The 17,311-nt window shown below is 38.1% G+C and overlaps 1 protein-coding gene across 1 annotated transcript; it reads right to left on the reverse strand.

Annotated features, from left to right (window-relative positions):
- Positions 1-1,114: 1,114 nt before the first annotated feature.
- On the reverse strand, positions 1,115-1,735 carry LOC132016301 (small ribosomal subunit protein RACK1-like). The gene has a single exon (XM_059397528.1). The coding sequence runs from the start codon at positions 1,733-1,735 to the stop codon at positions 1,160-1,162; it is 576 nt and encodes a 191-aa protein (XP_059253511.1). The 3' UTR covers positions 1,115-1,159.
- Positions 1,736-17,311: the final 15,576 nt, after the last annotated feature.

A 17,311-nucleotide genomic window follows, 5' to 3' on the forward strand; every position in this document is an offset into this window, starting at 1 on the left:
ATGATTTTGGTCCTTGTCTTGAATTCGAAAGTTTTTAGTAAGGCAAATATTTAGTTGTAAATATTGGAAGATGTAAAATTGGAGTAATTAAGAACAGAAGCTGAATCACCAAATAGAAGTTTGCAAATAAGATTTCAACAGCAAACAAGCTGCAGTCTGTGTAGTTGTAGTTAAGCAGTTCCACATTCATTGGACATAAATAGAAAGTGCTCTGGTACATAATGACCAGGGGAAAACCAGGACAAATCAAATACATTGCCAACTCTTGTTTTAGTAAACAGTTGAAAATATAAGGTAGTAGATCAATGAAAAAGGACCATGATATAGAATTTAAAATTACAGTGTGTTAGTAAATAAAATGACCTAGAGATTTATGAGATTATGAACAAGATAGGAAAGAAATCTAAACACAGTGTGTCTATACATGAAAGAAATTTTGCATCCTACCATATTTTGTTACAGTCTAATATCTTTCTAATTTGGGTGCCTATAGAACAGATAACCAGTTAAAGAAGATTCTTATAGGCATCAAAAAACATACTTTGTGTAATTATTTGCTCTCATTCATATGAATACTGAAAGAATACTAGTCCTCAGTGCTCAGTGTTCTCCATCATTGGTACCAAATTTTTTATTCACTGCTTTTAACTTTCACATTTTAAATGACAGGGGTTAACTCAATGCAGGTAGAATAAAGCAAACTTGACAGTGAATTTAACTGATTCTTATCAATTTGTTACTTTGAACAATTTTGTTAACCTCTCTAGTGTGTGTTCTTTTAACTGTTTTAACTTTTCAGTTGGGAACTAGATGATCTAAAGGTTTCCTTCAGTTACAAAATCCTGAATGTCATGCATACTGCTGTCTATCACAAATAGTATATTACATATTTGGAATCTCATTCATTTACTTGCATCTATTAAGAACTGTGAAGAATGAGTGGGGAGTGGGGGAGGAGCAAGATGGCAGAAGAATAGGAGACCTAAATATCATCAGGTCCCAAGAGTTCAACTAAGTAGTTACCAAAGCATTCTGAACACCTACAAACTCAACAGGAGATAGAAGAGAAGATGATCTTCTATCATCTTTTTTTTTTTTTTTTTTTTTTTTTTTTTTTTTCAGAAAACCAATGTTTTATTCCTAAAGCTCTGCCATATTTCTAACGGGTGCCGATGATCACCTGCCACACACGCACCAGGTTGTCTGTGTAGCCAGCAAACAGAGTCTGGCCATCAGCAGACCAGGCCAGAGAGGTACACTGAGGTGGCTCTGCCTTGCTGCTCGTACTGATAACTTCTTGCTTTAGTTCATCTACAATGATCTTGCCTTCCAAGTCCCAGATCTTGATGCTGGGGCCTGTGGCAGCACAGAGCCAGTATCGGTTAGGACTGAAGCACAGAGCATTGATGATGTCCCCACCATCGAGTGTATAGAGGTGTTTGCCTTCGTTGAGATCCCACAGCATGGCCTGGCCATCCTTCCCTCCAGAAGCGCAGAGGGATCCATCTGGAGAGACAGTTACAGTGTTCAGGTAGCCCGTGTGGCCGATGTGATTGGTTTTCAGCTTGCAGTTTGCCAAGTTCCATACCTTGACCAGCTTGTCCCAGCCACAGGAGACAATAATGGGATTGCTGCTATTGGGTGAGAATCGGACACAAGATACCCACTCCGAATGGCTTTCATCCTGGACAGTATATTTGCATACACCCAGAGTATCAGTCACTTCAGTCTCCATGATCTCTGGCCACACTCCATGCTCATCCAGCCTGTGATCTCTGGTTCATGGCCTCTTTTGGAGTCTCCAAACCCAGCTGATTCCTGCAGAGTGATCCCATGTCACTTCTCTGGGAGGAGGAAGGATGGGGTCTCCCTGTATCTGCCACTTATGGGGTTCCTGCTCAAAGAGCAGCAGCCCAACTGTGCCTTGGATCATGTTTTAAGGTAACCCCGAGCTGGGAGCCCATTCCTTGGCTCTGTCTCTGCAGCCAGCTTTCCCACTCTGATACCTGGGAACTCTGCCACACTCAGGCACCCCCAGTCTTTTTGTGACCCTGCAGGTCCTGAGACCACACTGTCCCCATGAGGGCTCTCCCATCCCCACCCTGCACTTAGCCTCTGGAGCAACATCCCTCAGTTGGAGTAGACTTCTAAAAGTTCCGATTTTGTGCTCTGTTCTTCTACCACTTGCTGGGAGCTGGCCCTTCCCCTCACAGTCTCTCTTCCTGTTTATCACCTCAGGTTCATTTCTCCACATGTCCTACTTTCCAGAAAGTCATAGATTTTCTGTTTCTAGAATTGCTGATCACTCTGGGTGTATGCAAGTGTATTTCCACTGAGGAGGGGGGCCCTGAGCTCTTGACTCCTACGGGGCCAGATACTGGGATGCCACCATTTTTACTCTCATCCTCCAAAGCTGTATGAAAAGCACTCAGGGAACAAAAGCTCCTGAGACCAAAACTGAGCAGATTACTTAGTCTGGCCCCTGTAATGGAGATGCAATTCTGCCTTGGGCAAAGACATTTGAGAATCATGGCAACAGGACCCTACCCCAGATCAGCAAGAACATCCAGCCAAGACCAAGTTCACTGATCAATGAGAACTGCAGAAATCCAGAGCTAGGGGAAAGAAACACATAGAAATCATGGCTTTTCCCCCATGATTCCTTAGTCTTTCAAAGTTAAATTTTTTAATTGCTTTACTTTTCTATTTAAAAAAAAATTAATCTTTCCTATTTTAACATTTTTTAAAGATTTTATTTATTTGAGAAAGCATGAGAGGAGAGGTCAGAGGGAGAAGCAGACTCCCTATGGAGCTGGGAGCCCGATATGGGATTTGATCCCAGGACTCCTGGTTTCATGACCTAAGCAGAAGGCTGTTGCTTAACCAACTGAGCCACCCAGGCACCACTATTTTAACATTTTTAACTATTTTATCTCATCAAAGCCTTTAATTTTTTTTTAAAGTTTTCATTGTTATAGTCATATTCTATCCCTTCCTTGTATTTAGCCTTATTTTTTGTATACATATAGGTTTTTCATTCTTTAAAATTTGGGAATACAGTATCTTCTAATCAAAATATACCCTAAATCTAGCACATGGCTTTGTTCCAGTCTCAGTCTGATCACATTTTTTCCTTTTTCTTTTTTCAACAAACTTTTTATCTAATCAATTCCTTTTTTAGACTCTTTTTAAGTTTTCATCTTTATAGTAATATTTCATCCCTTCATCGTGTTTACCCTTATTTTTTTATATATAAGTTTTTCTTTCTTTAAAATTTTGGGAGGTAGTTTCTTCTAACAGACCAAAATATACCCAAAATCAAGTGTGTGGCTCTGTTCTATTCACCAATCTAATATGTATATGTGTGTATACACACACACACACACACACACACACACACATATATATGTAAGTATGTATTTTTTTCTCTTTTTTCCCCCTTTTCTTCTTCCCCCAGTTTTGGGTCTCTTCTGATTTGGTTAGTGGATATTTTTCTGGGGTCGTTGTTACCTTTTTAGTATTTTTGTTCTCTCATTCATCTATTCTTATCTGGATAAAATGACAAGGTGGAAAAACTCACAAAAAAAAAAAAAAAGAGGCAGTACCAATGGCTAGGGACCTAATCAAAATGGACATTAGTAATATGTCAGAACTAGAGTTCAGAATGACGATTATCAACATGCTAGTTGGGCTTGAAAAAAACATGGAAGATAATAGAGAATCCCTTTCTGGAGAAATAAAATACCTTCCTGGGAAATAAAAACTAAAATCTAACCAAGCTGAAATCAAAAAAGCTATTAGTGAGGTACAATAAAAAATGGAGGCTCTCACTGCTAGGATAAATGAGGCAGAAGAGAGATTTAGTAATATAGAACACCAAATGATGGAGAATAAGGAAGTTGGGAAAAATAGAGAATAACAACTACCACAAGAGGAGAATTTGAGAGATAAGTGATACCATAAAATGAAACAATATTAGGATAATTGGGATCCCAGAAGAAGAAGAAAGAGAGAGGGGCAGAAAGTATAATGGAGCAAATTACAGCAAAGAATTTCCCTAATTTGGTGACTGGAACAAGCATCCAAATGCAGGAGGCACAGAGAATCCCCACCTCAAAAACCAATAGAAATAGGTCCACACCCCATCATCAAACTGTAAACTTTACAAGTCTCAGTGACAAAGAGAATAACTTGAAAGCAGCTCGGGACAAGAAGTGTATAACATATGATGGTAGAAATAGTAGATTGGCAGCAGACCTATCCACAGAGACCTAGCAGGCCAGAAAAGACTAGCATGATGTATTCACAGCACTAAATGAGAAAAATATGCAGCCCAGAATACTATTCCAGCTAGGCTCTCATTAAAACAGGAGAGATAAATAGCTTCCAAGACAAACAAAAACTAAAAGAATTTGCAAGCACCAAACCAGCCATACCAAAATATTGAAAGGGGTCCTCTAAGCAAAGAGAGAGCCTAAAAGTAACAGACCTGAAAGGAACAGAGACAATATGCAGTAGTAGTCAGCTTATAGGCAATACAATGACACTAAATTCATATCTTTCAATAGTTACTCTGAACGTAAATGGGCTAAATGCCACAATCAAAAGACACAGTGATCAGAATGGATTTAAAAAAGAGAGAGAGAAAAAAACCAAGACCCATTGATATGCTGTCTACAACAAACTCATTTTAGACCCAAAGACACCTCCAGACACCTCATTTAAAGTGAGGGGGTGCAAAACATTTAACCATGCTAATGGAAATAAAAAAAAACCTGGGGTGGCAATCCTTATATCAGATAAATTAGATTTTAAGCCAAAGCTATACTAAGAGAGGAAGGACACTATATCCTATTTAAAGGGTCTGTCCAAGAAGATCTAACAATTTTAAATATATATGTTCCTAATATGGGAGCAGCCAATTATATAAAACAATTAATAACAAAATCAAAGAAACACATCAACAATAATACAATAATATCTCCCTCACTGAAATGGGCAGATCACTATAGCAATGGATCAACAAGGAAATAAAGGCCTTAAATGACACACAGGACCAGATGTATATCATAGATACATTCAGAACATTCCATCTCAAAACAACAGAATACACATTCTAGTGCACATGGAACATTCTCCAGAATAGATCACATCATGGACCCACAAATCAGGTCTCACCCAGCACCAAAAGACTGGGATCATTCCCTGCATATTTTCAGACCACAATGCTTTGAAAGTAGAAGTCAACCACAAGAGGAAAGTTGTAAAGAACTCAAATACATGGAGGCTAAAGAGCATCCTACTAAAGAATGAATGGGCCAACAAGGAAATTAAAGAATAATTTTAAAAAATCATGGAAACAAATGAAAATGAAAGCACAACTGTTCAAAATTCTTGGGACACAGCAAAGGTGGTCCTGAAAGTATATAGCAATACAAGCTTTTCTCAAGACACAAGAACGGTCTCAAGTACACAATCTAAATCTACACCTAAAGGAGCTAGAAAAAGTGCAGCAAAGAAATCCTAAACCCAGCAGGAAAAGAGAAATAATAAATATCAAAGCAGAAATCAATGAAACAGAAACCAAAAGAACAGTAGAACATATCAACGAAACTAGGAGATGGTTTTTTGAAAGAATTAATAAGATTGATAAACCCCTGGCCAGATTTATCAAAAAGAAAAGACAAAAGTACCATATTAATTAAATCATGAATGAAATAGGAGCGATCACAACCAACACCAAAGAAATACAAACAATTATAAGAACATATTATGAGCAACTATATGCCAATTTGACAATCTAGAAGAAATGGATGCATTCCTAGAGGCATATAAACTACCAAAACTGAACCAGGAAGAAATAGAAAGCCTGAACAGACCCATAATTAGCAAGGAGAATGAAGCAGTCAACAAAATATCTCAAAAAAACAGAGCCCAGGGCCAGACAGCTTCCCAGGGGAATTCTACCAATCATTTAAAGATGAATTAAGGGGTGCCTGGGTGGCTCAGTGGGTTAAATCCTTTGCCTTCGGCCCAGGTCATGATCCCAGGGTCCTGGGATTGAGCCCCACATCAGGCTTTCTGCTCAGAGGGGAAGCCTGCTTCCCTTCCTCTCTCTCTGCCTGCCTCTCTGCCTACTTGTGATCTCTGTCTATCAAGTAAATAAATAAAATCTTTAAAAAAAAATAAAGAAGAATTAATACAAATTCTCCTGAAACTGTTCTAAAAATAGAAATGGAAGGAAAACTTCCAAACTCATTTTATGAGAACGGCATTACCTTGATTCCAAAACCAGACAAAGACCCATCAAAAAGGGGAATTACAGACCAATATCCTTGATGAACATGGATGCAAAAATTCTCACCAAAATGCTAGCCAATAGGATCCAACAGTACATTAAAAGGATTATTCACCATGACCCATCTGCAGGATTTATTCCTGGACTGCAAGGTTGGTTCAACATCTGCAAATCAATAAGTGTGATACAATACATTAATAAAAGAAAGAACAATAACCATATGATACTCTCGATAGATGCTGAAAAAGCATTTGACAAAGTACAGCATCCTTTCTTGATCAAAACTCTTCACAGTGTAGGCATAGAGGATACATACCACAATATCATCAAAGCCAACTATGAAAAACCCACAGCAAATATCATTTTCAATGGGGAAAAACTGAGAGCTTTTCCCCTAGGTCGGGAACACATCAGGGCTGTCTACTATCACCACTGCTAATCAGCATGATACTAGAAATCCTAGCCTCAGCAATCAGACAACAAAAAGAACAATCAGACGAACAAAAAGAAATAAAAGGCATCCAAATTGGCAAAGAAGAAGTCAAACTTCCAATTTTTGCAGATGACATGATACTTTATGAGGAAAACCCAGAAGACTCCACTCCAAAACTGCTAGAACTCATACAGGAATTCATTAAAATAGCAGGATATAAAATCAGTGCATAGAAATCAGTTGCATTTCTATATACCAACAGTAAGACAGAAGAAAGGGAAATTGAGGAGTCGTTCCCATTTACAATTGCACCCAAAACCATAAGATACCGAGGAATAAACCTAACAAAAGAGGAAAGGAATCTGTACTCAGAAAACTATGAAGTAGTCATGAAAGAAATTGAGGAAGACACAAATGGGAAAACATTCCATGCTTATGGATTGGAAGAACAAATATTGTGAAATGTCTATTCTACCTAAAGCAATCTATACATTTAATGCAATCCTTATCAAAATACTACCAGTTTTTTTTCAAAGAAATGGAACAAATAATCCTAAAATTTATATGGAACCAGAAAAGACCCCAAATAGCCAGAAGAATGTTGAAAAAGAAAACCAAAGCTGGTGGCATCACAATTCCAGACTTCAAGCTCTATTACAAAGCTGTCATCATCAAGACAGTATGGTACTGGCACAAAAACAGACACATGGATCAATGGAACAGAATAGAGAGCCCAGAAATGGACCCTCAACTCTATGGTCAACAAATCTTCGACTAAGCAGGAAAGAATGTCCAACGGAAAAAAAAAAACAGATTCCTCAACAAATAGTGTTGGGAACACTGAATAGTGACAGGCAGAAGAATGAAATGACCATTTCCTTCCACCACACACACAAAAAATGGATGAAAGACCTCAATGTGAGATAGCAATCCAATAAAATCCTTGAGGAGAACACAGGCAGGAACCTCTTCAACCTCAGCTGCAGCAACTTCTTCCTAGAAACATCACCAAAGGCAAGGGAAGCAAGGGCAAAAAATGAACTCTTGGGACTTCATCAAGATCACAAGCTTTTGCACAACAAAGGAAACATGAACAAAACCAAAAGACAACTGACAAAATGGGAGAAGATATTTGCAAATGATATATCAGATAAAGGGCTAGTATCCAAAATCTATAAAGAACCTATCCAACTCAATACCCAAAGAACAAATAATCCAATCAAGAAACGGGCAGAAGGCATGAACAGACGTTTCTGCAAAGACGACATCCAGATGGCCAACAGACACATGCAAAAGTGCTCAACATCACTTGGCGTCAGGGAAATATAAATCAAAAGCAAGGTGAGATACCACCTCACCAGTCAGAATGGCTAAAATTAACAAGTCAGGAAACGACAGATGTTGGTGAGGATGCAGGAAAGGGGAACCCTCCTACACTGTTGGTGGGAATGCAAGCTGGTGCAGCTACTCCAGAAAACAGTATGGAGGTTCCTCAGAAAGTTGAAAATAGAGCTACCCTACGACCCAGCAATTGCACTACTGGGTATTTACCCTAAAGATACAAATGTAGTGATCCAAAAGGGCACTTGCACTTGCTGTTTATAACAGCAATGTCCACAATAGCCAAAGTATGGAAAGAGCCAAGATGTCCATCAACAGATGAATGGATAAAGAAGATGTGGTATATATATACAATGGAATACTATGCAGCCATCAAAAGAAATACAATCTTACCATTTGCAACAATGTGGATGGAACTGGAGGGTGTTATGCTAAGGGAAATAAGTCAATTGGAGAAAAACAATTATCATATGATCTCTCTGATGTGAGGAATTTGAGAGGCAGGGCCAGGGGCTGTGGTGGGTAAGGAAGGAGGGAGGGGAGGGAAGGGAGGGTAAAAAATGACACAAGATGGGATCGGGAGGGAGACAAACCATAAGAGACTCTAAATCTCAGGAAGCAAACTGAGGGCTGCTGGGCGGCAGGGTGGGTAGGGATAGGGTGGCTGGGTTATGGACATTGGGGAGGATAGGTGCTATAGTGAGTGATGTGCATTGTGGAAGACTGATGATTCACAGACCTGTACCCTTGAAGCAAATAATACATTATATATTAATAAAAAAATTGTAAAGAATAACATTTCAACCTACTTGCAAGCTAATGAGTTAGTCTCTCACAGTTTCATGGAATGCTTGTGTAACATGAGACTCCTGGGTGAGGAACACAGCACTGTAATTATTCATAGCACACCAGGCAGCTTGAACTTCTTGCTGTGTCAGTTCCTTTTCCCGCGCAAGTGTCCTGAGGATAATGCTGTGGGTCCCAGGTAGATAGTGTGCATGAAGAGCGCTTGCAGTACAGCTAAGAAACCCTACACTTAGGGAGTCTATTCATTTATAATGGCTGTAAGCAAACTGCCTAACCGTTTGCTCCAGAGGAAGATGTTATCATTATTACACAACAAAGAAAACCAACATGCCCTCCATTATGGAGGAGACATGATTTTTATTTTCTATGACGTTAGCTATATAAACATCTTTGAAAAGTTTGGCTGGAGCAAAAGCTCTAAATGCCTCTTATTCACAAGATGTGCAAAAATGAAAGAGACTTGCGGAAAACTGTCTCATCAAATCACCTCTTCTCAAAAGATAAGGTCAATTTATAATCTCTATATAATTTATACATATACTATAGGTCACTACAGATTGATATAATATATGCAATGTATACTAATATGATCATATTAGAGAATCCATTATCTCAACTTCAATATTAAACTTAACTAACACTTTTTATTTTATGGATTTATCTTTAGAAAACTTATCTTCAAGTTGTTTACTATTTATTTCATTTGTCTTATTTTAAAACTAAAGGTCAAATAAAGCACTAACGTCTTGGTGCATCACATGCACATACGCATACATTAATATGTATATAAACTCATGCATATGAGTGCATATCTACTAAGTTTTCTGTGTAATATTCCTTTTAGAAACCACCTCTCCTCTATTCCATGGATTAACATGTGGTTATGAAATCATGGGACCCAATATGGGACCCAATATTACCCACCTCAGGAATTATGATTTCTAAAATAACTAAGTGATTAGTTATTTTGATTAATGTTAATTATGCTAATTATGTTTTAAGAAAATTAAGTTAATTATGATTCAGTGAATGGCAGGGGGAGCTTTGGAGTACCAATTTTTATACTGTACTAGAGAAGCTTGTGTTCTTACTTAGAGATCATTAAACCTCCTTGGGAATAAGCCTCACAGACCTCCCAAACAACGGAGCTTAATTAGCTAACTGCCCTAGCTGCGGCACTCTGAAATCTCTAACTACGTCTCCATCAAGGCCATACTCTCTACTGCTGGCATGCTGTGTTGGTATGCAGCATGAATGTAAAGCAGACTCATGCCTGGGCAACACAGTTGTTCTCTAACAACCAGCTTTGACTTGAGGACTCCCTGATGGCCCTTCTATGAACATTCTTTAGATTACATAGCAACCTAGAACACTTCTACTTAACTTTCCTTCCACGTCAGATTTACAGTGTGGTCTTATAGCTTACCCTGTCTTCCCCAGTTCCCTCCCAATTCTCTCTCAGGCACTTTCCCTAACAAAATTCTTGCATATTCAATTGTGCTTAGGTGCCCTGGAAGATCTAATACAGATCACTAACTGTGATCAAAGGTGATAGTAACTATTTTTACTGTCATATGGAATGAGCCTATCATCAGGAAAATAGACAGGACAATAGAGCCACAGAGATGGAGAGAACTGATAACAATCCGAATTCTTAAAATCAGTCAAGCTGAAGCCAGAACCATCTTCTTGAAAAATTGTAGCCTAGGAACCAAGAAATCCTCCCTCTCCTCTTCCAGGAGAGCAGCAACATTTATCTCCTTCCAATTTACAAAAACACAGTCGATCCAGATTGCCTCTAAATCCTAAGTACTTAGTACATTGCTGGTCACATAATAGGCAGTAAATACAGATTTGTTGAATGAATGAATAAATTACACACTTAATTCTTCTCCTTATAACCTCTAACTACTTTAAGGCTAGATTACAGAATTATAAAAGACAACCATGGAGTCAAGGCTACTCTTTTAGTCCAGAAGACCCAATGGGCAGAATCTTTGTTCTGCTCTTTAATGCACGCAAAAGGTCTGAGTAAATCTACCCTTAGGAGAGAAAAGTACTTAAGCCTACCTTAATATGATGTAATTCAGTCTTTACTCCCTGTAGAGTTCATGCCATTAACAACATTTTTTCTTTTACTTTGTTTTTCAGAGCCACGTTGTCTTGTCCCATCAAATTAACATTTTCCACTCTGACAGGCTCTGTTGGAGCAAAGGACTCACAAGAATTTCATAAGCAGTATATTGATTTCTCTTCCCATAATCCCATAGTTTAGAATTTATTTTTTCCCAAGTAAAGAAGCTTGCTAGAATTTCCTTAAACTTAAAAGGTGGGAATGAGAGTTGTTACACAAATTCAGCATTGCCATAGGAACTTGAAAACAAGAATGAAGTTGGACCTCCAGAAAGAATAGAAATTATTGCAAACTACTGAGTTTCTCTTGATCACTTATAGACATTCCCTACAAACATTACAGTCCCAGCCATACAGAGAGTAACTCTTTGGCCCTCAGTCCCAATAACAAATTCTCAGGAGAAAGAATCCAGCCCAGTTTGGAGATGGTGTCCAGTCCGATAGGAATGACATGGTTTTTCGGTACTCTAACTTGTGAGAACTTACTAGAACTCATGAAGACTTGTATAAACAATTCACCCAAAAAGGGTGAATCACTGTTATCTGGCAGATATTCCAAAAGGTCACTTCTACACCTGGTACCTAGTAACCATAATGTTTTTATCTTAATAAGCATTTTGAAATGGCAAAATTTTCTTTTGTATTGTTTCTATCCCCATAGAGTTTGTGACTAAATGACATCTTCGATTCAGTTAAAAAAGCATGAGATTGAAATAGCAATATTAGAGTGTCATGGATAATGATCCTAGTCAATGTGTTAGTATTATCTGAATCTACTAGCAGATTACTCCGGCTACTTTTAAATCAATCAGTCAAGGTAGGAACATACAGCTTTAAGAATAGGTACGTTCTATTGTTATAACTCAGAAGTAATATGCCTGTGTCATCTCAAGGGCCATAGTAGTGGGAGGATTAGGAGAGGCATTTACAAATGTACTAAGCTATTGTACTTCAAGTTTCCATTTTATCTATGAAATACATGGTTCATCCATTTCCTCCTTTCAAAAATCACATTTTTTTAAAAGGGAAAGAATCCACTTATTTTTTAAAATCACTCATTAATTATAGCCATCCCTGGGGAAGCATAGTTTATTCTATTCTTCCCATTTATTTGTTTGATTCTCTATTTATTGCCCTTGAGGCTGTGGCTTGTGGTGCTGGCATAAATGTTTATTGCTTTTTGCAAGAAAAACAAAGGGCTGCCAAAGTGCCTTTGTGGGTCTAGTCACCAAATTAAAGATGAGCCAAGAGAGGTATTGTTTTCATCCAGCTAAATATTGGAGATTCTGTATATTTTACCAACCCACATGTGACAGGAAGAAGTAATGAGAACACACAGCCTAGATCTGGGTTCCTTTGTTAACTGTCTCCACATTTGAGTTCAAATTACTTTAAAATATGGCAAACCTGTAATGCTGACATATTAAAAAAACAAATGAGGTCATTGCTGGGAAGACGGAGTAAGAGGACACTAAACTTACCTTGTCCCAGGGATACAACTAGGTAACACTCATATCCGTATAAATAATGCAGAAAATGACCCAAAGTCTGGCAGAATGAACTCCCCAAGTAAATGCAGACAAAAAGCCACAAGGAAGAGGGTAGGAAGGGTGGAGACACAGTGGGGGCAAAAAGGACCACAGAACTGCCCATAGGAGGGAGGGACCCACAGGCATGAAGAAGGGAAAGAAACAGACTATCACACAAGGAAGCCTATAAAGGGAAGATGAATCCCCATAGTATTTGGCTGTGAAAACCAGGGGATAAATTTCTTGAGTTTTTACTAGAGGCAGGACTTACAGCCTGGAGTTTTAAAAATCAGTGGGCTTCTTTCTGGGAAAGCCTAGAGGGCCAGAGGAAGCGGGAAGTCCCTGACCTTAAAGAGACAGCAGAACAAACAGCCTATGAACATACAGCATAGAAACAGCAGTTTGAAAAACACCTGGGGCATACTGGAGGGAGAATTACTGCTCTCAGAGTGTGCCCTGGAAGGACAGAGATTCTGGGAGACTCCTCCAAAAATAAAGGAGCAAAAAGGCAATGTTTTCTTCCCTCTTCTCTAACATAAACACATGGCCACCTGCAGAAACCAGCATTGTGGACATTTACTTGCTTATATGGTGCCCTGCCCCGTGCGGTTTGGGGATCCACCCCCTTCAGCCAGGCCTGCGTGTCTCAGCAGCATGGGCCCCCTCCCCTAGCTGTTTGAGAACAGCTCAAACCTTACCACAACCCTACACTGCCTCCTTCCTGTGGTTTATGGGGCCTGGGTCCTGGCAGCAATAAGTCTCCTCTCACTGAGGACCAGCATGGAGTCACTACTCCAAAGTGACTCCTGCCCTGGGGAGAGGGAAAAATAATCACACAAACCAGTCAGACTGTCTCCAGCTGTAGGTTGGGGACAAACAACTGGTTGCAGGCCCCTCCCACCGAAGAAGTTTCTCAAGGGACAACACAGGTAAAGTACCATGCAGTTTGGTGCTACTGCTTCTCTGGAAAATATTTGGTCTGACTTCCCTCAAGCCCCATGCGGCCCCAGACTGGCCCACTAACACAACAGGGATCGAATCCTGCCCAAGACAGGAAAAGAGAGCCACTGCAGATAACTGGACTGAAAGAAAACATGGTTCAGCCACATCAGGGCACACACCACACATGTAAGAGGCACTTCTGAAGAACCAGTTTCGAGTAAACAGGGGACATCGAATTGCAGGGTAATGTAAGACGTCCTCTTCATAAGGTCACTACTTAATTTTTTTTAAAGATTTTATTTATTTGAGAGAGAGAGAGAGAGAGATCACAAGTAGGCAGAGAGGCAGGCAGAGAGAGAGAGGGGGAAGCACACTTCGCATGGCAAAGAGCCCGATGTGGGGCTCGATCCCAGGACCCTGAAATCATGACTGGAGCTGAAGGCAGAGGCTTAACCCACTGAACCATCCAGGTGCCCCAGGTCACTACTTTCAAGAGCAGGAGATAGAGCAGACTTTCCTATCACTGAGAAACAGAGAATGAGACAAAATGAGACAGTTGAATACATCCCAAATGAAAGAATAGGACAAAACCACATCAAGAGACCCAAGTGAAATGGAGATAGGTAATATGCCTGATAGAAAATTTAAAGAAATGGTCATAAATATACTGACTGGACTTGAGTCAAGAGTGGAGAGTATTAGTGAGATGAGTTAGTAAGATCCCTTAACAAAGAGTTAAGAAAGAACCAGAAAAAAGGAACACAATAAATGAAACTTAAACACTAGATGGAATTAAATAGACTAGAGAAAGGATAAGAACTAATCAGTAACCTGGAGGACAGAGCAATGGAAAGTAATCAAGTCAAGCAGATGAGAGAAAAAAAAGTTATACAAAATGAGAAGAGACTTAGGGAACTCAGTGACTCCATAAAATGTAGTAACATTCACATCATGGGGATTCCAGAAAGAGAAGAGAAAAGGAGGATGAAAATGTATCTGAAGAAATAATAACTGAATCTGGTGAAGGAAATAGAATTTCGATCGAAAATGCACAGAAATCCTCCCCCAAATTTAACCGAGGATGTCCATGCCAAGACACATAGTAATTCAAATGGTAAAAAGTAGTAATAGAATGTTAAAAGCAGTGAGACAAGAAAAGAGTTACATACAACGGCAATTCTATAAGACTGTCAGTGTATTTCTCAGCAGAAACTTTGCAGGCTAAAAGGGAAAGGGAGGATATATTTCAAATACTTAAAGGAATATCTGCAGCCAAGAATATCCAGCAAGACTATCATTTGGAATTGGAGGAGAGATAGTTTCCCAGTCAAACAAAAGTTAAAGGAATTTATGACCACTAATGCAGCCCCAAGAAATTGTAAAGGAGGCTCTGTGAGCAGAAAAGAAAGATCACAAGCAGGACTAAGTAAAAAGCACAATAGAGCAGTAAAAATAAGTATATCTTTAAAAATCAGTTAAGCTACTCATAAAAGTAATCTAAAGTATAGAGTAAAAGAGTTGGTTCAAACTTAAGTGGCCAAATTAAAATAGACTGCTAAGTGCAGAAGTTGTTCTATAAAAACTGAATGGTAACCTCAAATCAAAAACCACTAATAGATATGCAAAAAATAAAGAGAAAGGAATCTAAGCACGTAAAAAACGCCAACTTATTTTAAGAGAAGAGAGCAAGGGAAGAATGGAACAGAGAAAAACTACAAAAACAACCATAAAACAAATAACCATAAAACAAATAACAGAAAAAACTACAAAAAGAATCATAAAACAAAATAACCATTAAACAAAATTATAATAATACATACTTACAATAATTACTTTAAATGTAAATGAAATAAATGCTCCAATCAAGAGACATTGGGTGTCAGAATGGATAAAAAAGCAAGACCCTTCTATATGCTGAATATAAGAAACTAATTTCAGACCTAAAGAAACATGCAGATTCAAAGAGAGGGGATCGAAAAGCATTTATCATGCAAATGGCTATGAAAAGTAAGTGGGTGTGGAAATACTTCCATGGGACACAAAAGACTTTAAAACAGAGAGTGTAATGAGACAAAGAACACTATATAATCACTAAGGGGACAATCCAACAAGAAGACATAATAACGGTAAATATTTATGCACCCAACATGGGAGCACCCAAATACATAAAGCAGCTAGTAACCACTATAAAGGAAGTAACTGATAATAATACAATAATAGTAAGGGACTTTAACACCCCACCTACATCAATGGACAGTTCAAACAAACTCAAGGAAACAATGACTTTGAATGACATTTTGGATATGATGGATTTAACAGATACATTCAGAACACTCCATACTGAAAACAGGAATATACATTCTTTATGAATGCACATTGAAAACTGTCCAGAATGAGCCCCATATTAGGCCACAAAACAAGTCTCAACAAATTCAAAAAGATCAGAGCCATACCATGCATCTTTTCTGACCACAATATTATGAAACTAGAAGTCAAGCACAAGAAAAAATCAGGAAAGACCACAAGTACGTGGAAGTTAAATAACATGCTACTGAAGAATGAATGAGTCAACCAAGAAATTAAGGAAGAAATCAACATGTGGAAACAAACAAAAATGAAAACACAATGGCCCAAAACCTTTGAGATGCAGCAGAGATGGTTCTAAGAGAAAAGTTTATAGCAACACAGGCCTACCTCAAAAAACAAGAAAAATCTCTATCTAATTTTACACCTAAAAGGTGCTAGAAAAAGAGTAACAAGCAAAACCCAAAACAAGCAGAAGGAAGAAAATAAAATTAGAGCAGAAGTAAAAAATGTAGATGCTAAAAATCAATAGAACAGATCCATGACAGCAGGAACTGTTTCTTTGAAAAGATCAACAAAATTGATATAAACTCTAGCCAGACTCATCAAAAGAAAGAGAGAGAAAGTAATCAAATAAACAATAGCAAATATAAGAGGAGAAATAACAACCAACACCATAGAAATGCAAATAATCATAACAGAATATTATGAAAATTTATCTACCAACAAATGGCAATCTGCAAAACTGAAGCAGGAAGAAATAGAACATGTGAACATATGGATTACCAGCAAGGAATTGAATTAGTAATGAAAATCTCCCGATGAAAAAAAGTCTAAGACTAGACAGATTCACCGTATGTTAACTACACTGGAATTAAAAATAAAGAAAGAAATTAAAAATGGAGAAACTCCTTGGTATCCAAAATGTCCACATGAGTACTTCAGATACACACTTGAACTAAACTTGAGAAAACTCACAAGGAAAGTAAATAAAAAATTTAAAAAAAAACAAACAAAATAAAGACTGGCCAATTTTGCTTTGAGACACTTTTTTTAATGTCTTGAGAGGGGTTATGGAGCAAAACCATTTTTTTAAACTGATGTATAGCTGACATACTATTTTAGTTATATTGTTTTAGATGTATAGTGATTTGAATTCTATACATAACCCTCTGCTGGGTTTCTATACATAACCATATGTGATATGTATCACCGATACTGGGATTACTATATATACCAGCAAGACTTAAAATTTTAAAATCTATTTTCTATGGATATTTTCTTTTACAGTTAATTCTAATAGCTGTAAGGACACCTCAGATTTAAAGTGAAGAGTGAAGACTAGAGTATTAAGACCCATCCACTTGCATTCTAAAGTGACTTAGAATTTTTTCCAAAGGAAATTTATAGACCAAGAAAACTCAAAAGTGACAGTTTCAATCGCTAATGGGTATCAGTGGGGTTCTGCCAATCATAACTATGGAGTTTACATCAATTTTTTGAAGCATATTTATAATCCCAATA

This window comes from Mustela nigripes, chromosome 4 (assembly GCF_022355385.1).
Source record: "Mustela nigripes isolate SB6536 chromosome 4, MUSNIG.SB6536, whole genome shotgun sequence".
NCBI classification, from domain to species: Eukaryota; Metazoa; Chordata; class Mammalia; order Carnivora; family Mustelidae; genus Mustela; species Mustela nigripes.